Here is a 24,161-nt window from a genome sequence, read left to right on the forward strand (position 1 = left end):
GAAAACAATTTATACCTATAACATCTCCATAATCCGAAGATATTGCAGGTTTATGCATTACTTTATGCATTGTAATCATTTTCATGCAATTGTAGGTTAAGAACGCATAAAATTTCCGAGTGAGCTTACTGACTAACTGCATCCGAGCATGCTGAAAATATCTTACTGAACTTGAAAAAGTAAGAAGTCTTTGAGCCTGTGTTATCCACTGATACCATGAATATAGTAGAAATCATATATAGCTTTCTACTTAGGTTGACTTTAGACAATAAATCAAAACAAGATTAAGAAATCAGATGGAACAACTAGCATCTCTTCAACATCAATCGATGTATGAGTATGCTTCCAGAGTGCCTGGCTGGTAATAACTTGGTCAAAATCTAGGCTTTCAACTGGTGATTGGACCCTTGCGTTTTTGCTTTATGTTTGTAGTATTTAGACGAGAAAATTCAATTGGATGTTTATGGGAAGTAAAGAATGTGTTATTGCATCTGGTGACGTAGTGATTGATTGCTCCTGACCGAATAAAACATTCCATGCACACAGTTAAGGTTAGGACATACAAATTTTGGTTCTATTCTTGATCATGATATAACTTATGCTACTGAGTTTTAACAACCGATAAATTAATTCCAGACTTAATTTATAGTTCTCAAACTGAAAAATGAAATTTCAATAAATTAGCTATGCAGTAAGCATTGGTCGGTGACACTATTAGAAAGAAGAGATATAAACTGATAAATAATTACATTGGTTTTTTTAATTCCCTTTAAGAATTGGCGTTCTGGAATCTTTCTTACAATTGTTTGTCTGGATTTGTGTGTGGAGAAGAGAAAATAGAAGTTTTCCAGAAGGTTTTACAAAGAAGCCAAATTTATGCGTGGAAATGGCTCTTAGGGGAGGTTGTCAATTGAGGTTTCGGTTGGCTAGCTACAGTGGAAGATTTATTTGAAGATCATAGAGAGTGATTGCATTTTTTGGGCCTCTGGATCGGTAACGTAGTACGTTGGTGTTGTTGCACTCTTTTGTTTTTCTCCTGCCAGGCATCACATTTACAGCATATAAAGTCGATGTATTGACTGATAAAACAGCTAATCTTGGGTAATTTTAGGCAGAGATTTTGGTGTTGTAACTTCTGAACTTAATTGTAATCTATAGATGAGATTTTCACTGTAAAAATAACTACTAGAGCTAGAGATAGTTTGATAATTAACTATAGTACTACAATTCAATCATTCAAAAATTCAAGTTCATTATTGTGTTGGAATCCCCCATTTGCGGATGATTCTCCTGAAATGATTTACCCTACATTAATCGAAGTAAGCAACCGCAGAACTACTATCACATTTTCAGGCATGATTTCTTCCCACTGAGAAATGAGTCAGGTATCTGCACTGCCAAACGTGTAAAAGTATATTGGCGGTTGTTTTATCAAATCAAAGTCATTGAAACACTCGGGATAAAAAGAAGAAAATTAGCACCCATTTGGTAAGGATTTGAGAGAGAATGAAGTAAGTTAATCGGTAGTAGTCATTCTATTCGCTATAGAATCGTTTTGAATTAATACATAACTTATAACAGTTTGATACACTATGTGCATGAAGTCAGGATAACGATTCTTGAGATTAAATTTAAATTTGATATTCTTTCAATAAAAGTCAGCAGTTTAATTGATGTTTCTGGAATTCGTTTAGGTGTTTTCTGTAACATATTAAAATGCCCGTGCAAAGCACGGGCCAAGTACCTAGTTATAGCTAAATTCCGGTGCACAAGGATGTAAAGCTAGTTGATTTATTAAATTAAGGAAGATGCTTATGCCGTAGGTTTCTTATGTCAAATTATCTACATGGAATCATCTTGAATTTCTGTTCAGAGGCATCAATATTATCATGCAGGGCGAAATCCTGGCAGATCTCGTCTCGTCCCTTGTCATGTCATGTCAATTCAATGTATGTGTAATGAGTTAACATTAGGAAGGAAACCTTTCCTATCCATCTTTTGTCATTTTCTACCGCTGAATGTCAATTTCTTTTCAGGGGAATCCTAATTGCCCAGGTGGGTGAATTATATTTTTGGTGACAAATCTTCACAATGGTTAAATAGAATGTGGAATGGGTGGCTACACAAGGTGATGTATACAGCTGTAGGATCCTATTGCTAGAGATGTTTTACAGAAAAAAAGACCAACAAATGAAATGTTGAAGGATGATTTAAGCATTCATAACTTTTGAAAGATGCATGCGTTGCCAAAGGGAGTTCTTGATATTGTCGATCCAACAGGAGTACTTCCCATCATATAGTATAACTAGTCAAAATAAGAACTACTCCTAATTACCAATTAGATCATTATATTCAGGTACTCCAAAATTACTAAATGTTTTCTCTATCTTCTAATTCATGAAAAACAAGAAATAATGTAAAATGAAAGGTAATAGTAATCCCACATTGGTTGGATAGGAGAAAAGATAGAGAAAACATTCCTATAAGATAAGCGTGAAATGCAACCGAAAATCATACTTACCTGGACGGGGTCTATGGTTGATCAAGAAGGATCATGGCCTAGGTTAGTGATTTCCATTGCACTTTGGAAGGGTGCTCGGCTAAGATCTCCCCATCGAGGGAGAGTCTACGTCATAATTTGTTCCTGAGGGGAACGCGTCCGCACGGCCCCTGCCAATTTCACAAACCCAAAATTTCTTAGTGTGCACCTGATAAACACAAGCCTACAGAATTCTCAGTGTGCGGAGAACATGTCCGATGGATTATTGATGACAAGGAATTTCATAGTCACTTGACCAAATTTGTTTTCAGTCCCATTCTAATTTTGTTCATACGAGGTAGCAATGTTACAGGTACTCGAAATTTACTAAATTTTCATAAAACAATGTTACAGGTACTCGAAATGTACTAAATTTTCAGAAAACAATGTTACACACCCTGTCGTACATTGTTTTCACATCCCTAAATGTAAGTAAAAAACTAATAACAATGGAGAAACAAATCAAACACATAGTAAAAAACTAACAATGCGTTTTAGTACATTGTTTTCACATCCCTAAATGTAAGTAAGTGGCAAATATTTAATCATGAGGATGCATTTAAACTCTCTACACTAGCTATAAAATTTCAGTTCGATCTAGCTAAGACCAACTGTGTAAAAATGTTTCAGGGGATGGATCTAGCTAGGGCCACAAGATAACTTGGACTCAAGTCCCAGCTGAGCTTTGCAATGAAAAGCGACTAGTCCCACATAGGTTACAAAGTAAAAACTCTACTCAAAATGATTTTTATATAAAAAGTTCTCCACGCTTGCTAAAAATTTACGCAGCCGTGTGGTAAGCACAAAGCGAACTATTCTTTCGCCTTTTACTAAATTATACCGTGTGCTTGCCATATATAAGTGGCATACGCCTATTTTTGGAGGGTTTCTCTTTTCCAAGAGGAACCCAACAATTCTCCAATCCAAATGTTTTGTTTCAGAATTTACCTCCCCAACCTTGGGATAGAGTACTCAGCTCAGCTGGAATTCCACTGTAAATTCGTGTAGTCAACCTTGGCAGTGGTTGAAAGTTTTGTCTTTTCAATCTTCTGCCCTCCAAATCATTCCAGGCTAAATATATCCTAGACTTTATGCCCTTTGTTGGTTTAGCCGATGAGAACTTAGATCGCATACTTTTGCATTATCCCTTCATGTGTTTCGAATCTTCTCATGCAGCAATGGTGTTTTACATTGGATTTCTTCCTGGTTCACCAATTAACTATGTACTTTATTTTGTGGTCCTCTGACATCTACAGAAAGCTCACTACGGTGCTCTATGTGATCACCTTGTATAAACCCATCCATAACTATGACCCGCATAATTAAAATCTGCGCTTAACTCTATTTACTCATCTTTTTCAAGTAGGAAACATATCCTCATTTCATCTCTTACAGTCAATTATAACTGGAAAATCTCTCATCTTGGATCAGCCTTCATTGGGACTTAAGAGGAACCAGTTTACATGGAGCAGCCTCCTGGTTTTCAAGATATTGATCATCCTCATTATGTTTGCAAGTTACACAAGTACATTTATGGTCTGAAGCAAGCTCATATGTCTTTTTATGCTAGATTATCAGATGTTCTTCTCTCAATGGATTTTGTATCTTCTTTAGCTGACACTTTGTTTGTTCAGAAAGTGGGTAAGAGACTTACTATAGTACTTGTTTATGTTGATGATATTCTTGCTACTGGAAATGACAATGCTTATATTAGTTCTTTCATCCCCGAGTTGAATACTCATTATCCCGTAAAGATCTTTGTGCACTTCATTATTTTCTTGGGCTTGAGATCCAAAGGAATTCTACTGGTCTTTTTCTCTCACAGTCTAAGTATATACTGGATCTTCTCAAAAGGAAAAACATGGTAGTTTGCAAACCTTGTACTTCTCCAGCCGCTGCCAATTTACAACTTACTTTTGAGGGTGATTTACTTCCAGATCCTTCCATCTACAGATCCCTTGTTGGTGCACAACATTATCTAACTTGGAGAAGACCTAAAATTTCCTTTGCAGTTAAACAAGTATGTCAGTTTATGTATAAACCCACTTCTCCAATAGTCTTTGTGTATCTTCTTAAGGGGACTACTGATTTTGGTATCTGCTTCACCAAGGGTCCCATGACGCTTCATGGTTACTTAGATGCTGATTGGACTGGTGTTGCGACTGGAAGTAAATCCAATGGGGGGTTTTTGTGTTTATTTTGGCTTAAACCCAATATCTCGGGCTGCCAAGAAACAAGCTATAGTCTCTAGGTCTTCTACGGAATCTGAATATAGGGCTTTAGCCATTGCAGTTGGAGAGTCTATCTGGATTTGTCAGTTATTAAAGGATTTGCATTTTCATATTGCTACACCTCCTAGAATTGGCTGTGATAATATGAGCTCCAATTCCCTTGCCTCCAATCCAGTGATGCACAGTAAAATGAAGAGCTTAAGGGTTGATTTTCATTATGTCAGAGAACTTGTTAAATTGAAGACTTTGCAGGTTTATTATGGGGGAAAATATCGTTTGGTCCTTTTTTAGGTGGTCCCAAGTCAGTCCTTTCAGAAATCACCTTTTCCATTTGGTCCATAATTATTTAAAAATATTAAATGGACCAAAGTACCCTTTCGTGTTAATTCCTATATATTTTTTGTAGCAGTTCATTATGTCTGATGAACTCCGGAGTTCATTCCTTCAAATGAACACCTAATAAAACAAAACTAAATTTCCTACTTATTTTTTTGTAGCAGTTCATTCTGTTTGATGAATGCCGGAGTTCATTCCTTCAAATGAACTCCTAATAAAACCTAACTAAATTTCCTACTTATTTTTTGTGGTCATTCCTTCAAAATAACACCTAGTAATTCAACACGAGTTCATTCCAAAAATGAATTTCGTCACAAACCATAGTTCATTCCAGAAATGAACTTTGTCATCTTCATCTTCTTCATCAGCAGCAGCAACTCATCTTCATCATCTCCATCATCAGCATCAACAACAGAGACGAAAAAACATCAAAATCTTCATCACAAACCAGAGTTCATTGCGGAACTGAACTTCGTCATCTTCATCATCAGCAGCAGCAACTCATCTTCATCATCTCCATCATCAGCAGCAACAACAGAGACGAAAAAACATCAAAATCTTCATCACAAACCAGAGTTCATTCCAGAAATGAACTTCGTCATCTTCATCTTCTTCATCAGCAGCAACAACTCATCTTCATCATCTTCATCGTCTCCATCATCATCAGCACAACAGAGACGAAAAGATATCAAAATCTTCATCACAAACCAGAGTTCATTCCATAAATGAACTTCGTCATCTTCATCATCAACAACAACTCATCTTCATCGTCTCCATCATCAGCAGCAACAACAACAGAGATGAAAAAACATCCAAAATCTTCATCACAAATTCTCGTGGTCGTCTTCATCGTCTCCACCATTTTCAACAACAAAAAAAAAATAGAAAAATAAAAATAAATCTTCATCGTTCATCGTATTCATCGTCTTCTTCATCTTCAACATATTCAAACACCAGCAGCAAAACAAAAGAAAAAGAAAAACAAGAACAGAGAGAAACTAGATCTGAAATTAAGAGAGAGAAAAAGAAAAGAAAATGATTTCTTTTGTGCTAAGAAATTCCTATATATATGGATCTGAAAGGGTATCTCTGCCACTACAAGATGACAATTACATCATCCATGACGTCACCCTAGGACCAAACCATAATTTACAGGACCAAACTGTAATATATATTTTGAAAATGGACCAAACAGACAGTTGAGACCAAACTCTCTCTAATATATTATTTCTAGGACCTATTGGTATTTCCTACGTTTATTATGTGGTCACCATTGATCAAACTGTTGACATTTTTACCAAGGCTTTTCATGGTCCAAGGTTCAATTTTATAAGATCCAAGTTGAAGGTTTCATCTCCACTCACCTTACACTTGAGGGTGGGTAATGGCATAGCTAGTATAGATGCAGAAGATACTACATGTGCTAACGCTACAACTCAGCATTTAAATGTTGGCAGTACAAAGTAATATGTCTTGGGTGCTTCACAATACTCATGTGTATGTCATGTGTGTCTGGATGTTTAAATAACAGTCTTTCTCTTTCTTATATGTTAATGCAACTTTTATTTTTGAATCTAATTTTTTATTTTCTTCTTTGTAATTCAGAGAATGTAAAATCAACTCACTTTTATTTCTTTGTTAATGGAGATGATCTTATACTATTACTAAAAGATGCATGTTTGGTTAATATTTTGACCTTGTCACGACTTCTTCGATATTGAGACTGCCCCTGGCATGATTTTTCTTCATTGTTTGTCAATTTCTGTTTTTAAGCTCCATTTTTTCATTTTCTTTTTCCGGTAAAAGTGTACTGTGAGAAAGATGCAACACAGATCTTTTCTGCTTCAAAAATTCAGTATCCAGTAGCGGAAGCAGGTAAAGTTCTACCCAGATTTTTCATTGGTTTCTACCATTAAAACCAAAATTCATTTTTGTTCAGTCACGAGCATACACAATGGTTTTCTGTAAAAGCTGGAAATTTTGGGTTTATGAAATTGGTAGGGGTCGCGCGGACTCGTACCCCCTCATGAACAAATTATGACATAGACTCTCCCTCAGTGGAGAGATCTTAGGCGAGCGCCCTTTCAAAGTGCAATGGAAGTCACTAACCTAAGCCATGACCCTTCATGATCAGCCATAGACCCTTTCCAGGTAAGTATGATTTCCATTTGCATTTCACGCTTATGTTATATGATTATTTTCTCTACCTTTTCTTCATAGGAAGTATGAGCATCCAACAAATGGAATGCAACTTGACTCATCAAGTTTGGTCACAATCATATCTTGCATCGCAATATCTAGACAGATGATATGAGAGGTCAATACGCCGCAATTATCTCTCAATTAGATGACATGAGTGACAACGTGCTAGACCGGTAATGCTGCGACTCATTGCGGATGTCTACGTACCATTCTCTACTCTAAAAGGATCAAGCACTTACCGTAACTTATCCTCGAGGGATAAGTAACTTAAGCCACCTCGTTTGCAAGGTCGTGGCCAAGCAATAATAATAATGTCCTAGTCCGTATAGGCCGTTCCGCCAAAATGCACAAAGGTTGCACATATTTAGTCCGTGGAATGGCATAGATGCCTTCGCATCATATGCCCCATTGGCAAGGCTACACATCTATAAATGAGGCTAAGAATCATTTATGCTCCTCCGACTAAGCTATGAAGTATATTCCGCGACAATAGAATCCTTACCTCCGGTCCTACCAGGAGATTTACCGGTATCTAACCACTCAACAAGTACCAAAAGGATATCAACAATCTCGGTAGGATATTCTACCCCGAACATGAACAGGATTAAGATTAACACATACGGGGCGGCCATGGGTCACCCGAGTTTCGTCGGTGTAGGTTTCATTTGCAGGATTCATACGCACGAACTGTAATGGATTTAGCTCAACCTTTAGGAATTACGACTGCCTTAAAAACTTGAGCTCTGCTTTTGGCATTAAGAACGACAACAAAAAGGCAATGGTCAAAAGTTCTATTCGAGATGGATTCAGAGAACCTTTTGGCGCTTCATCACATCCCATATCGCTCCCCCTTGGCACATCTCAGGGATGATTGAGGAAATAAAAAAACAAAATACGACATATTGCGCAGGTTGCTATCCAGCATAACTACAAAGAAGGAAATCAAGCAGTAGATGGCTCGGCCAATCATGCGGTAGATGGAAGTCAAATGAGAAATTTTTCAACCAAAATTTGGGACCAGACAATCCCGATTTTTATTAGTCATATTATCTTCCATGGCTCCGTGAGTACACATACCCACATCAAATTGTAACGTAATTTTCTATTAGTAAAATGCATGCTCAAAAAAAATAAAAAAAATAAATTGGTCACATTTTTGTAAAAGATCACTGCCTTTAGTTTTTTAGAAACGGAGCGGAGCTCGATATATTGACCTCAAGCTCCTAGAGTCCTAGCCAACTGGGTTAGCCCAAGCACACTGTGAAAATAAGAAACGGCCTAAATTGTAAATCCTCTCTTCCATCAACCATTTCATTTTCTCCTCTTCTCACTTATTCATGGCATCTCTCTTTTTCAGAAGAATTTTTAGGGTTTATGCTCATATTAGTAGTACCAAATCCTCACTCTCATCATCAACAACACTCTACAATGAAACCAGAAGAACTTTCAGATCCAAAGCAGCATTAGAATCCCTAATTACAGCAGCTGAAGAAAAAACCTCTAATCTAATTCTTTACAATTACCCTTCATTTTCTGGTTCTTATTCAGCTCTCTTTGCTCAGATTTACTATACTCATCTTCAAATTCCTCATCTCATTTTGCCTTTCTCTTCAGTTGAACCTTTCAGGTAACTATGAATAGCAACCCAATTTTGACTTTTTTTTCTTTTCTCCTTTCTTCTGATTTTGATCTTGTTGATTCATTGTAATAGGGTTGAAGATTTGAATATAGGAGGAACTGTTGATACATGTTATCTCCTTGATTTTGTTGGGCCTAAAGGATTCACTGTGAAACTATCTAAGGTATTTAACAGGTAAGTGGGGTTTAGGGTTTATCAATATTTTGTTCTTTCATTTTTGATGTATGTTTAGGGTTTATGATTTGAACAGGTACTTAAATGATGATTTTACGTTTGAATTAGGGTTATAGTGTTCGACCACAGTAAATTGGCAATGTCAAAGGTTCCCTCCAATGAGGAATGTCCAGATAACTTAGAGTTGAATATCAATGTACATGAGAGTAGTTCCAAAGCTGTTTATAATTACTTCTTGAACAAACTATTGGATACAAACTGTACACTTGTTAGAAATGAAGATAGAGACCGTATTGAAACACTACTTAAGTACATTGAAGATGGTGAGCTGAACAAGTGGAACTTACCTGATACTAGAGCGTTTGATATCAGTTTGAAAGTAGAGCGGCGGAAGCTGAATTGCATTACTAATCCATACATGTTTGATCAGGTTTAGTTTCTTTCTTGGGTTAAGTTTCTGTTTATATGGTTGCTAAATGGGATTTGGTAATGGAATGTAATATATGTGATTGTTTATTAACTTGAATATGATTTACCAACAGTTAATGCAACTGGATCCCACTGATTTAATTACCCGGGGAAATGCTTACATCTCTTCTCGCCAAAATGCCGCAAATAAGTTACTGGATAAACCTTTCAAAATTCATTTGGGCAGAGGTTTCTATGGAGAATGTTTGGTATAGTTCTCTCTTTCTCCCCCCACTTATCCCTGCCGTTAGTCTGTAACTGTTGAATGATTGACGTAGGAAAGTGATTTCCTGTTATGTTTATAGTTTATTTGATTTGTCCAATCCTCCACATTTTAATTTGTAAATTTTCATACTATATCCATGTGTTACTGTTATAGGGAATTAGAGCTGATGGGAACGCAAACTTAAGCGATGAAATTGGAAAAGAACTTAGTTTAAGAAGTGCTGCAGCTGGCTTAAGGTAAAATTTTCATCAAAATAAGTTTCCGAAGTGACAGCAGGCTTGATGTGTTACTGAATTATGTTTATCATGTCAGGCCCATAGGTGCAGTTATTTACATGCAACGAAAAAATCTCAAGATGTGCCTGAGGAGTAATGATAGTAGCACTGACACCTCTGAAATTGCTAAGGTATGCATTTCAAATGTGCATCACGCAGAGGATTCCTTTCCCTCTTGTTGAATATTCATCTAATCTAACTATTGTCACCTCTCTAAACATGAAGGCTTATGGTGGGGGAGGCACATCAGCTTCCAGCTCCTTTATCATAAGAATGGATGAGTACAATGAATGGGTCTCAGGGCGTTCACGCAAAGTTTGCAAGGTATGAAACCTACACTAATATTGCTTCCCAAAATTTAATATACAATATGGAATAATTATTAGACTTTCTATGCATGCTCTATGTACATTGTGCTCGCAGAGTTCAGCGTCTGTGAAAAACCCTTCTAATTCTCAAGTACTTTTGTTGTTCAGCAAATATGCTAGTTTCTTCAAAATTTTCCCAAGTGTATTCAGGACTCAAGAATATCATAGATGTGAAGAATGTATGAGGGATGATCCATCAAGTGTTTTCATTCATTGGTGCCTAGACTCTATTGATAATTGGAACTAAACAAACTGCATGAGTGATTGAAAACCTTCTATTCGCAAAATTATCATTGTCGGTAGTATAGCTTCTTCGATAATCGTTTTTCGTCAAACTAGGTAAAGAAAATATCTCTATGCGTTCAGCATTAGTCTTACTGTTTTCATAGGTAATAGTGTTTACATTGATGATATTGTTTTGGTTGATTAACGAGAACTGTCCTCTGTCTTTTTACTGTAGTTGTTGAGGACTTGTTGTCTTCTTGTGAGCAAAAGTAGGATTAGTTAGGGTTTTCCTTAGTTTCTACTTTCTAACCAGAAAAGATATCTGAATACTCAATCGTGGAAGACAATCCTTGGTTATCAAGATCCTGGTTTTGCTTGTCAAGGAAAAAAAGATCTTGCTATCGTGTTCATGTGCATTTGTAAAAAGATCAAGTGTAATGGTAGATAACCAGCTTGCACTTAGGAACTAGTACATATTGTACTATGGGCTATCTTATCTTAAGTTGCAACCCTACAGGAATTTGTCAAGTTGGCTATTCCATTTCCCAGCAGATCAGCTTGACACTTATATTCTATCAAGTCATTGATTCACTTTTTACGTCAACTTTCAAAGGTTTCACTAGAATTTCGAAAGTGTATAAAATTTCGCCCATCAACCGTGATAGTTCCTCTATTTGACTCTGTCAGGTACATTTCCCACATCTGACAATGTATTTGATTTCCCTGCAGGTGTTTCATGAAAAGACTTTTTAAAGTGGCATAATCTGCGACATCTACAAAATGATTTTAGAGATATCCAAGCCCTTTTGGCAGGAATATGAGGATGTCAAATGGATATTACCTGATTCTAACGCGTTTAATATCAGTTTGAAAGAACAGCAGCGAGTGAATTGCATTACTACTCCATATATGTTTGATCAGGTTAAGTTTCTTTCTTGGATTAAGTTTCTGTTTATATGGTTGCTGAATGGGATTTTGGTAATGGCATAGTAACATATGTGACTATTTGTTAACTCAGCTGATTACTGTAATAATGTGCTCTTTCTTTGGCTGCATGCTCATGAAATGTTTGATTACTTTTACTTATACGGTATTATGGTATATTTGGATGACATGAGTATCTGCACTACTCAACTTCTCCACCTATTGGATTTTATTATTTCTTGTTAGAACTCTTGCATGTCTTCAGTCATAAATTAGGACAGAAGTGCAGTTTGGTTTTGTACGTGTGTTGTAGTGTCAGATTCAGATTTGTTGCATCATATAAAATACACTTGTTATATTGCTCATGTGTTAATGTTTTATGGCCCCGTGCGTCGTACTTTGTTTTTACCTGTTTCTTAACCCTTCCTAATACACTAATATTGTGTGTTCTCATGCAGCGACTCACAACATCAATTAGGATGGTTGCAAAAGGTGTGCTGAAGGAGCACCTCATACTTGTGGCAAATAGCTTGACCTGCACAGGAAATTTGGTCAGTTTCAACACTGGTGGTTATAAAGCATTATTCCGCTCACTAGATGTCCAAATACCATTTACAGAAGCTACACTCTTTGTAAGAATTTTCTGCATGTCTGTATACTTTGATGGTGGAAATAATGTTGTATAAGTGGCTTCGTGCCTTTGGCCTTCTTGATCTGATGGAATTTTTTGAAGGAAATGCTTTGAGAAAGCTGCTGAAAAGTGTCATCTAGATTCTTTGTCAAGCACAGTCGCATCATTTCCCTTCGGTAAGCGTGTTCCAGTTGGTACAGGAACCCGTTTTGAAATTGTGGAAAAAGAAAGAGGTAAGTTTACTTGTGTATATCATCTTCAAGTCTGTTGCTACTTGTGCGTTATTGTAAGTTGTTAAGATGGAGTTTCTCTCTGATGATTTTTCGATCTAGGTCATATTTACGTGGATAAATTTATTAGGGCTCTTCTTGTATGACATGATTGATCTGTTTTCCATTTTATTCTGTTAGATGGGACTCAATCAAAATGCAGTGGATATCTGCAACTTTCTCCAGATAGATGTTTAGGTGAAGAACTTGATGATATGGAACTGGAAATTGAAGACGTTGATCTGGCCCTGTCCCCTGAGCACCCTGATGGGCAAGGCCACCTTTGATGACATAGCCGAATTCGAACCGAACTTACAGCCTAGCCAAATATCAGAAGGAAATTGGGGAAACAATTCCTCACAAACTGGTGAATCTGGCAGCTGGGGAGAGTGGAAAGTTGACAAAACTTCGGGCTCAGACAATCCTGGTGCAGCATCAAATTCTGATGCTTGGGCTGGCTGGGATAGTAGCGATAAAATCCAGTCAGAGAACCATTCTTCCAAAGAATTTGATAATTCTTCCGCACCTGGTGGTTGGAATACCAAAAGTCAGCCTTCACAAAACGATCCTAACGATTCCTAGGGAGGACTGGCGGAGAAGGCCAATTCAACAGGTGGTTGGAATACCAAAAAGCAGCCTTCGCAAGATGATCCAAATTCTTCTGCACCTGGTGGTTGGAATACCAAAAGTCAGCCTTCACAAAACGATCCTAACGATTCCTGGGGAGGACTGGCGGAGAAGGCCAATTCAACAGGTGGTTGGAATACCAAGAAGCAGCCATCCCAGGCTGAACCTGATGATTCTTGGGGAGGACTTGTGGACAAAACCAACACAACTGGTGGTTGGAATACCAAGACGCAGTCATCCCAGGCTGAAGCTCGTGATTCTTGGGGAGGACTTGCGGAAAAAACCAACACAACTGGTGGTTGGAATGCCCAAAAGCAGCCGCAGGATGATCCCAGTGATTCTTGGGGAGGACACATGGAGAAGGCCAATAAAACAGGCCAGAATGGTAAGGAAGGGAATGGTCAATGGAACCAATGGAGTGAGCCACCTAAAAATGAGACTGTGACCACTAACAACAAATCAGCAGGTACTAGATCCGGAGAGAGAGAGTTAGACTGTTACACCGTCAATTAAAAAGTCTGTCCTGAAATCATATAGTCTAATGTATAACTCTGTTCATTCGTTGCACTAGGTACATGGGGGACTAGTATGGCTGGTGAACACGTAAATCAACCAGTGGATTCTCAAGTTTGGGGTTCTTCTTCTGTTGGAGATCAGACTGAAAAAGAGGTCCAGTGGAGCCAATGCGAAGAACCGCCTGTTAAGCCATTTGCACGGGGTACAAATAAGAGTTCTCGTGGTTGGGATTCCTCCTCAAACACGGGGGACTGGAAAAACAAAGGTCGCCCTAACAATCCCCAAGGAACGCCAGATGATCAAAGTGGGTGGAATGCAAGTGGGATTTACACTGCAACAAGACAATGATTAGATCGTTTTACAGCTGAGGAACAAAGTGCTCTTTCAGAGGTTGACGCTAAGGTAATTTTTGTAACATATGCTCTCCTTTTTTCCGTAACAGGTTTGTGAGGCAAATCTCGCTTATGTCAGAGGAGCCAAAACTGCTTTATGGTTTTAATACCAGGGCCTACAAGCCTGCACCACAAACATGTTTATGTTACGTACTGGATACATCTACTTGACAAGCATTTAATTCCTGGGAATTAGATCATGGTTAGACTTTTCAGTGGACCAGTTTGATATGATCCCGTATCTGACATTGTGAAAAAGACTCTCGTATACATGTTATCTTAGCGATTGTTGTTTGTGTTGTTTGGTGGATGAAATTTATGAACACCTACTTGCTAACTTGCGTGTTGTTTGGTGGATGAAATTTATGAACACCTACTTATTAACTTCTTGTTGATGTCTATGGTATTTGTGTTGTTCACTAGTCTGCTCTGACGTCTCTTGTTTGTCTTTGAAGGGACAAGGACGGTGAACCGTTGTCAGCGGAGGATCAAGCATATGTGCTTGAAAACGTGTTCAAGTATCACCCAGATAAAGATGTCAAAATGGGTTGTGGCATTGATCATGGTATGCTGTGCTGAGCTGCAATCTACCTCTATTTGAAACTGCTTAAACTTATGGACCTTTTATGTTTAAAAATGTTGGCTGCAAGTCTGTAACAAATTTATTAGAAATAATAAGAGAATTATTTTGTTAGTATTAGGATAAAATCGTTAACTGAATCTCTTGTAGTGGTATTATTTCACGTAGTTTTATCTATTTTACAAATAAAAAAAGTCTAATAAAAAATTAAAAAAAATAACTGAAAAAATATTTATATACCGATTTTTATTTACTCAATGATTTTCACGAGGACGACAAGAAGCATCAGTTTCATCAAATTCAGACTTGGTCAAAACATACGAAGAGCTGAGCTGCATACCTCCCCTTCCTCTATCATCATCCATATAGTACTTGGTGATAATGTATCTCTTAGTCTTAGGCTTTTTCTTGGAATCGTCGTTAACAACAATCCAGTAGACACCTAACATAATAATCATAACCGAAATAGCATTACCAATTTCAAGACTTCTATTAATCGAAACCATGCTATCCATGATTGCATCGAGATTTTTCTCAATCGAATCAACACTTCTTCCTATTGAATCGGTCTTGGAGTCGGCCTTATCAAAAATCGAATCAGCTAATGATTTGCCACATTCTTTTAAAAAATTGTCCAGAAATCCACATGATCGTGCTTCCGACATCTCTAAGATTTTTTGTTTTCCAGAAGAGCCTTCGAAATTATTTGTTAGGATCAAAAATCCTAATTAACAAGGGAGCCAAAAGTTGTTGGTTCTGTATGAAAAAGAAATCCCAAGTTCTCTGGTTTAATATCTCAAAGGGACTTGCCCTAATTAACAAGGGGCAAGCCGGCGTAAAAACGTTTGCCACACATGTATGAGACGATTCTTCACGAGATAGTCTCTAGCCCGACCCGGGACTTGTTCCTGGACAAAAGGGCTTTTGGCAAGAAGAAATATCACCACTGCACAGAAGTACAAATCTATCTATACCCATAAATGTTGAGGTTTAGGCAAGAATATCGGAAAGATTATATCGTTAAGGGTTGTGACTGGAGAGACTCGAACTCTTAACCGCCTCAGGAAAGGAATTCAGAATCCTTGACTTGCGTTTTTTCACTATCTGTACAGGATGGGGATGGGAATTGGCTGCTTTAGTCCCACAGTGCTCATATTACACAACAGATATTCGTTTAAATAGTCTGAGCTTCACAATTAGCCCATCCCTTTGGGGACATTTGATAAAGTTGGAACGATACAGAGAAGATTAGCATGGCCCCTGCGCAAGGTGTTTTTTCTTTCTCCTTGGTGGTGCTGTTGCTAACAGTTAGAACTAGAACTTTTTTCTTAAGTAAGAGTTTTCACGGACTCAAATGCTAGCTTGGTTGAACCTTTTTTCCTTGAGAGGATGTTTTCTAGTTACAATATTTGAATGAACTAGAACCTTTTTTTTATCATTTGAATGAACTAGAACCTTTTTTCCTTCAGAGGATGTTTTCTTGGTGGTTCAGATAGTTTCAATTTGTTGCCTTGTGCAATATTTGAAATGCTAAGTGCAACTTGGTTGAACCTTTTTTCCTTGAGAGGATGTTTTCTAGTTACAATATTTGAATGAACTAGAACCTTTTTTTTATCATTTGAATGAACTAGAACCTTTTTTCCTTCAGAGGATGTTTTCTTGGTGGTTCAGATAGTTTCAATTTGTTGCCTTGTGCAATATTTGAAATGCTAAGTGCAACTTTCAAAAGGTAGAATGATTTACTCATACAAATGGAAATTGTAATTGAGATACTAACTAGTCATGTTATGAGAGCACGAGAGTCAAATGCTGAGCAAAAACTGGAATCCAAAATGCTCAGTTTCATACTTTAAACTCAAATGCTGAACACCTAGCTTTACATCCTTATGCACCGGGAATTTAGCTATAATACGATTGTTGGCCCTGTAAAGTTTCAAAACTGTAGGCCGTTAAATTACAAAAACTTGTAATTGAGATGCTAACTAGCTAATTAGAGCATAAAACTAGATTTCATACTTTAAAGTCCACCAAACATTTGCTTTGATTTCAGCGGACATACTTGATCTAAAATGAGTGGCTTAATCTTTGCAACAGCTAAATGCACAGGAGACAAATTCCCTTTGAAATCATTAGTTTTAAGTATTGTAGGGCTTTATCCTTGATTAGAGGGAGCCCTTCCAGAAATTCTGGACGGCCCTAGGAGACCTAAGGCCGAGGAAGGGGTACCAGCAATTAAATATTTGTTACTCCACGGCCAAGCTGAGTACCCTTAATAAGTTAATAAGCTGCAAGTTTTGTGCTAAAACATACTCCCTCCGTTACTTTTTAATAGGCCAGTTTCTATAAATGAATATTTCAAAAAAATAGGCCAGTTTCCTAATTGGGAAAGTCAAATGTTACTTAAATTTTCTGGGACCACTTTTCTTTTAACTTCTTTTGATGACAAGTGTTATGTGGACCATTTCACTTATTTCTTTGGCTGACAAGTGTCACGGGGACCATTTCACTTCACTTTTTTTATTGACAAGTGTCTAGAGGACCACTTTCAATAATTAGTTCTCTTAATTTCCTTAATTTTCTCAAAAAAAAAAACTGACCTATTAAAAAATAACGGAGGGAGTAGTTGTTAGTCTTTTTTACAATGTGTTTGATTTATTTCTCCGTTGTTACTGTTTCTTGAAAACAATATCTGTGATTAGTAACCACACGTGGCACTGAAACTCATAGTTATCATGATTTTGCTCATGTATTTTAATTACAGACAACCTGGTCATTTTGCAGTTTTATGATTATTACGCTCTTGTCATAATATTTTGAAAACTTGCTTGACATGATCAAGAAGTTTACAACTTGAATAATAATCCTGCTTAGAAGTTGTTAGCCTCGACTTCTAGTTCGAAAGATGAAATCCAATAGAACTTTGTGATAATTTGTGTTTTGACATCATTCACAGAATTGGCCTATCACTAGCACTGCTATTAAGTTTCCCCACCATATTATTAAATACCCAAGTGGAAATTACAATAAAGTGATAGAGCTAGAAGAATTCAGGTACGAGAAGATTTGAGTCTCAGGAATCATCGAGTGCAGGTAGAATCCTGATGCATGAATGCGCGCAAATTTTGATGATAGCATTTCTCAGTAAAGTACTTTTGCTGAATAAATACATTGTCTATCACAGTTTCAGCTTTGAACTTGACTACAAGCCTCGGATCAACCCCTAATGTGCTGCCCGGAAGTTTTCAAAATGCAAGGCTACTTTTCTAGCCAAGTCCTTCTTCACCTATTCGCAAGGTTGGAATCATATTTAACTAGCTACTGGATTTAAAAATTACAGGACTCACCCCAGAGATGCCAAGGCTGGAATCATGTTTAACTTGCTATTGGGTTTACAAATTACAAGACTCACTTCAGAGATCGATTTGGCTGTAGAATGCCATGGAAAAATGAGTACTTGAAAATCTAATTCAGTGGCATTTCAAGTGGATATTCATTTTAATTAATAAACCATATGTCAGGAATGCAAAATGGCTTTCTGAAAACAGCTGGAAAAGTTTATCAGGTGCACACTGAGAAGTTTTGGGTTTGTGAAATTGGCAGGGGCCGCGCGGACGCGTTCTCCCTCAGGAACAAATTATGACGTAGACTCTCCCTCAATGGGGAGATCTTAGGCGAGCGCCCTTCCAAAGTGCAATGGAAGTCACTAACCTAGGCCATGATCCTTCTTGATCAATCATAGACCCCGTCCAGGTAAGTATGGTTTTACGTTGCATTCCAAGCTTCTCTTATAGGACTGTATTCTCTATCTTTCTGTTATCCAACAAATGTGGGACTACTATTACCTTTCATTTTACATCTTTTATGGTCCCTGGAAAGTGCAGTTTTCAGAATTTGTTGCAGTATAACTGCATTAATGGTTCTAAGTTTTACATTCGGAAACTTTTTGGTGTTTGATACTGAGCCTGGAAGGCTGGAACGGCAGGGTCTGTAACATTGCTACCTGGTATGAACAAAATTAGAATGGGATTGAAAACAAATTTGATCAAGTAGTTGACTATGCAATTCCTTGTCATCAATCCATCAGACATGTTCTCTGCTTATGCGTTATAGGGACGAGATCTGCCAGGATTTCGTTCTGCACGATGCATTGATGCCTCTGAACAAAAATCAAGATGATTCCCTACAGATAATTTGATATAAGAAACCTACGGCATAATCCATTTAGCTATAATACGACTGTTGGCCATGTAAAGTTTCCAAACTGTAGGCCGTAAATTCGCATTAATTATCATTTGAACAAACTATTTTTTTCTTTAAAGGTCAGAGGATGCCATGTTGGTTGTTTAGTTCGTTTCAATTTCTTTGTTGCCCTGTTTTCATTGAATTGCTAAATTGGAATAATAGTGCAACTATCAAAAGATAGAATGAATTTCATACAGACAAAAAATTGTAATCGAGATGATAATGCTGCTGAGCAAAAACTGGAAACAAAAATGCTTAGACAAGTTTAAGAAATGAGGCGTTCAAATACAGTAACTGTTTATCTCAGATTTGGTGGGGTGCGCCAGCCCACCCCAGCTGTGATGTGAACTCCCCCATGAAAAAAATCAATTTAATATCGTGTGAGCCGATGGCTCACATATCAGATGTTAAACTGATAAGAACAGATACTACACTTGATTTTAGCCAAAAGGCCGAGAAAGGTATGCTTGTTCTGCTCTCGCAATTCCGGTTTTATAGCATTCTTTTTTACTAACAAGGAGATAAAGATACAACATTCTGCTTAAGATTTTTTACTTTTACTAACAGGGAGATGTAAGTCAGCACTTGGACTGAGAGTAATTGGTACAAGCTTAAGATTTTTACTTTTCTTTTTCCTGCAAGTCTCGTTATTCCTTTTTACTAACAAGGAGATACAGATACAACATTCTGCTTAAGATTTTTACTTTTACTAACAGGGAGATGTAAGTCAGCACTTGGACTGAGAGTAATTGGTACAGGCTCCAGTTCAATACTTTGCCAAGACATAACAATTTGTTTACAATCTGATTTACAAAACTTAGATAAAAGCAAAACGTAATTTTGAACAAGATTCTGATCTTCCCATCTGGTACTACAAGAGTTATCATTTATAGCAGTTACAAGGTTAGCATTATCTGACACAAAAAGAACCCCGTCTATTTGAAGTTCATGACACCAGTCGATGGCTGAAAGAAGGGTTGAAGTCTACTTGGCTCACTGTTGTAGTTGTACTAATCCAACATCTTGTTGCATAGAATCGTTTGTTTGGTGTTGCATAAAGTCTAGAATAATATTTCAATTTTTGGGGAAAATTCAACCACTGCCTCAGTTCTGGAATATCAAAAATGAAACAGTGAAATTCCAGCTGAGTACTCTATGGACCAAGGTTGGGGAGGTAGATTCGAAACTAAACATTTGGATTTGAGAATTTTTGGGTTCCTCTAAAAAAGAGAAACCCTCCAAAAATAGGCGTATGCCGCTTATATATGGCAAGCACACGGTATTCTTTAGTAAAAGGCGAAAGAATAGTTCGCTTTGTGCTTACCACACGACTGCGTACATTTTTAGCAAGCGTGAAGAAGTTGTTATATACAAATCATTTTGAGTAGAGTTTTTACTTTGTAACCTATGTGGGACTAGTCGCTTTTCATTGCAGATCTCATATGGGACTTGAGTCCAAGTTATCTTGTGGCCCTAACTAGATCCATCCCCTGAAACAGTTTTACACAGTTGATCTTAGTTATAGCTAGTGTAGAGAGTTTAAATGCATCCACATGATTAAACATTTGCCACTTACTTACATTTAGGGATGTGAAAACAATGTACTAAAACGCATTGTTAGTTTTTTACTATGCGTTTGATTTGTTTCTCCATTGTTATTCTTTCTTTAAAACAGTGTGTGTGATTCGTAACAAAGTCAGCAATGAAACTCAGGTTCCATGATTTTGCTTATGTATTGTGATTTCAAAGTATCTGGTCATTTACTTTTTTTTTTTCAAGATCCCCATACAACCGAGGATATAATCCTTTTGTCAATGGATCTACAAGCATAAATTATGTGTTAATGTGCTCCTTAGTCACGTGATTTAACTTGACACATTTTCTAACAAAAGCTACTTGATATCGATATGCTAATTCTTACTCCCACTTTTCTTGATGTTGGAGTAGAAAACCTGCAGCTAAATTATCACAGTACAACGTTACCGGCTTAAAAATAGAATCCAAAGTTCTTAGCCCTGTGATAAAAAAAAATTGTAACCATATAGCTACAACTCTATCATCATAGTTGACATTAAAGTTAACACTTGTTTGCACTATTAACATCTTATGAAAATGCAACTTCATCATCTCCGATGTCATAGACACATTTTTGAAAATACACTTTATAGTATGAGGACATTGCAAATTTCCTTGATATTGAAGATCTTCTAAAGAGACAGTTCTTGAATCACCACTTCTTCTTGTATGACATTTCGTGGAATGTCATTCGAAGCGGTAATTCTAAAGAATGTGCATATGTAGTTACTGGATCACACACTTCTTCAATGACTATTCTTTGAAGACTCCCACTGATGTTGCCATCCTCTATAAATCTTGCATTTCTAGCCTCATCAATTTTTGTCTATGTATCTTTCATAATATTCACCTCCTCTACTTGATCTTACACTATTTATTGCTTCATCATTTTGTTTCTCTACTTCGGCTTTAAATGATTTAAAAAACACTTAATGCTTCACTTTTATCATTAAGAAGATAGAGATACAAAATCTTATATGATCATCAATAGAGGTGATGAACCATTTTTGACCATTCAAACATGGAGGTGTAAACGGTTCACATATATCGGTATGAATGATTTCCGAAATGTTGGAACTTCTCCTAGCAATTTTCTTTATCTTGTTAGTCTGTTTTCCATTTATACAGTCTACACAAGTACCGAAGTCAGAGAAATCAAGAGTTTGCAAAATACTCTCTTTCACTAACCTCTTTAACCTTGCAATGGAGATATGTCCCAATCTTCTATGCCATAACAAAGATGACGTACTCTTTATTCACAATACTATGATTTATGCCAATACTTTTAGTCGTGGTGCAAAGGTTATGGTTAAAAATCAGAATCTAAATTAAGCTTCTATAAACCATTCTCAACGTTTTGCAAAATCAACAACATCCGAGTCTTTTAAAAAACTTACAAATTATTAAATTAAATTTAAAACCAAGAAAACACAAGTCTTGAGATACAAATAAGGTTTCTAGAAAACAAAGTAATGTAAAAGGTTATTTTTCAAATCCAAACGAAAAACAAAGTCAAGGATAAGTATATAGGCTCCAATAGCTCCAATAACTTTTACAGTAGAAGGAATCTTGTTTCCAGAATAGATACAAAATTCACTGTTTGTCGGTTTCCTTTGGCTGAGGAAGCACTGCATAGTATTGGCAATGTGAATTGTAAAACCAGAATCAATCCTCCGAGTATTGTGATAATCAATCATATTGGATTCAAAACATACTAATGAAATGATGAGATTACCTTTATTTTCAAACCATGCTTTATACTTGAGGCAATCTTTCTTCACGTGGCCTTTCTTTTTGCAGAAGAAATACTTAATGGGTTTCTTTAAGTTGGTCTTGTTCACCACCAAGTTATTGTTCTTCTCTTTCTGGGAAGAACTTTCCCCTTTCTCCCCTTGTCCTTTTCCCTGAGAAACTAGATGGGCACTCTCTAGATTCTCCTACTTCAACCTTCCTTCCTCTTGAACACACGTAGTCAATAATTCATTCATAGACCATTTTTCCTTTTGTGCGTTGTAAGAGATTTTGAATTGCACAAATTGAGATGGTAGGGAAATGATTACTAAATGAACAAGAAAATATTCTGAAATTTCCACTTCTAAAGCCCCAAGTTGAGAAGAAATATCTCCCATCTCCATAATGTGTTCACGTACACCGGAAGTCCCATTGTACCTCATTGATGACAATTTTTGCATTAAGGTGCCTGCTAGGACCTTGTCAGAAGTAGCAAATTGTTCTTCAATAGCTTGAAGATAGTCCCTCACGTTGTCATGTTCAGGAATTGAACCTCTGATACTCTTATTAATGTGAGACTTGATAAGCATCAAACTTAGACAATTGGATCTCTCCCACCGTTCATATGTTGCTTTCTCAGCCTGAGTACCGATTGCGATAGCAATTGGTGGTTCTTCCTCATGGATTGCTAAATCAAGATCCATGCATCCTAAATACAAGAGAATTTTCTCCTTCCATTCCTTATAATTGTCACTATTCAATATTGGGATACGAGAAGATGAATCATTCAGAAAAGCAGATTGCATAGCTACAAATAATACTAAATATGCTCACAATTAATTAATAAAACAAACAAAGTCTAGAAATTCAACCAATGTTTACTAATCTAGTTTAAAAACTTTAAGTTATTGTAACCCTCCTGTGGGTAAAAGTTACAACAACACAATATATCATACATACAAATGACATGTATATATATATATGATGCCGTATGATATGACTAATAAATTTAAAATATCAAATTTAAAACATCTTTCACTTGTGGTTATTGAGAAATTTTCAATATAATATTTCATTTAAAAATCATATCCCAAATAACACCCGAAAACTTCCCTGTGGGTCATGGTCTATATCATTTATGGTTATTTGCATTAATTTAAAGCTTTAAATCTACAAGGTGTTGTGGCTGATCTTATAAATTGAACTGATTAACTCAAAATATTTTACAATAATTAAAAGGCAATTAATCCTTAATCAAACAACCTAAAATATCTCCGGCACTACATGGAAACTGTCGTTTGTTATGCATATCATTATATACGATTACTACACAATTCCAATAATTTGAAACAGGCTGAATGGAGCATTAGTGAGAAATTCTAGGATATGCTGGACAAACAAGAGATAATTATGAAAACAATAATTCCTAAATATACGTATGAGATATAGAGTACCCTATCATATCTCATCTGTTACGTGCTATCTCATGAGTCATCATACATGCACTGCACACGCACAATCTTAAATATGCACCATCTTCAATCCTTAAATATATGCACGGGATCCTTATATATATATGCATGAGATAATTAAGAAAACAACATATGCCGATTGCCCATTCATTGGTTCGTGAAGTCATCTTGATCCTTAATTAATTCAAGGACAGTTTCAAAACGCATTTAAATACGGAGTATGTGGCAAAATCTTTATTGCCTAAAGATAAATAGGCAGACAATTAAGGAAACAGATAAGATGATTGATACGTTGTAAATATCCACGAAATATTCATGCAATCAGAATATATTCTTCATTAAAAACTTAACCATGCAAATCTCGTAATTAAGGAAACCATTACATTACTCCAACAATTCAAATTAAACAGAATCTTAACTAGGTACGCTCAGCAAGATGTGGACCCTATTAATAGTTAAAATCATCGGAAACATGTATACATCCAAATCAAACGGCTTTCCCATGATTACCGTGATTAT

The 24,161-nt window shown here is 36.6% G+C and overlaps 2 protein-coding genes, 6 non-coding genes and 1 pseudogene across 9 annotated transcripts; 4 read left to right on the forward strand and 5 right to left on the reverse strand.

The window, feature by feature from the left end:
- The first annotated feature begins 2,513 nt into the window (after positions 1-2,513).
- Positions 2,514-2,674, forward strand: LOC113314700. The gene has a single exon (XR_003342578.1). It is a non-coding gene; the product is annotated as a U1 spliceosomal RNA (small nuclear RNA).
- Positions 2,675-3,325: 651 nt separating this feature from the next.
- On the forward strand, positions 3,326-3,446 carry LOC113314500. The gene has a single exon (XR_003342440.1). It is a non-coding gene; the product is annotated as a U5 spliceosomal RNA (small nuclear RNA).
- Positions 3,447-7,103: 3,657 nt separating this feature from the next.
- LOC113314710 lies at positions 7,104-7,265 on the reverse strand. Its single transcript, XR_003342588.1, has one exon. It is a non-coding gene; the product is annotated as a U1 spliceosomal RNA (small nuclear RNA).
- A 1,299-nt stretch (positions 7,266-8,564) lies between these two features.
- Positions 8,565-14,699, forward strand: LOC113313868. Of its 2 annotated transcripts, XM_026562650.1 has the most exons (12): positions 8,565-8,935; positions 9,020-9,121; positions 9,230-9,551; positions 9,664-9,798; positions 9,969-10,051; positions 10,128-10,221; positions 10,316-10,414; positions 11,413-11,604; positions 12,066-12,471; positions 12,649-13,600; positions 13,706-14,052; positions 14,498-14,699. In XM_026562650.1, the coding sequence occupies exons 1-8, from the start codon at positions 8,646-8,648 to the stop codon at positions 11,434-11,436; spliced, it is 1,149 nt and encodes a 382-aa protein (XP_026418435.1). In that variant the 5' UTR covers positions 8,565-8,645; the 3' UTR covers positions 11,437-11,604; positions 12,066-12,471; positions 12,649-13,600; positions 13,706-14,052; positions 14,498-14,699. The 2 variants fall into 2 exon arrangements, with proteins under 2 accessions (XP_026418435.1, XP_026418436.1); XM_026562651.1 differs by lacking the exons at positions 12,649-13,600; positions 13,706-14,052; positions 14,498-14,699 and having other exon boundaries at positions 12,066-12,239; positions 12,341-12,458.
- A 1,126-nt stretch (positions 14,700-15,825) lies between these two features.
- On the forward strand, positions 15,826-15,892 carry LOC113314517 (annotated as a pseudogene).
- A 2,326-nt stretch (positions 15,893-18,218) lies between these two features.
- Positions 18,219-18,380, reverse strand: LOC113314695. The gene has a single exon (XR_003342575.1). It is a non-coding gene; the product is annotated as a U1 spliceosomal RNA (small nuclear RNA).
- A 759-nt stretch (positions 18,381-19,139) lies between these two features.
- Positions 19,140-19,329, reverse strand: LOC113314469. Its single transcript, XR_003342417.1, has one exon. It is a non-coding gene; the product is annotated as a U2 spliceosomal RNA (small nuclear RNA).
- Positions 19,330-20,078: 749 nt separating this feature from the next.
- LOC113314490 lies at positions 20,079-20,198 on the reverse strand. The gene has a single exon (XR_003342431.1). It is a non-coding gene; the product is annotated as a U5 spliceosomal RNA (small nuclear RNA).
- Positions 20,199-22,376: 2,178 nt separating this feature from the next.
- Positions 22,377-22,976, reverse strand: LOC113311542. The gene has a single exon (XM_026560369.1). The coding sequence runs from the start codon at positions 22,974-22,976 to the stop codon at positions 22,377-22,379; it is 600 nt and encodes a 199-aa protein (XP_026416154.1).
- Between the last annotated feature and the right edge of the window lie 1,185 nt (positions 22,977-24,161).

This window comes from Papaver somniferum, chromosome 9, assembly GCF_003573695.1.
Source record: "Papaver somniferum cultivar HN1 chromosome 9, ASM357369v1, whole genome shotgun sequence".
Lineage (NCBI taxonomy): Eukaryota > Viridiplantae > Streptophyta > Magnoliopsida > Ranunculales > Papaveraceae > Papaver > Papaver somniferum.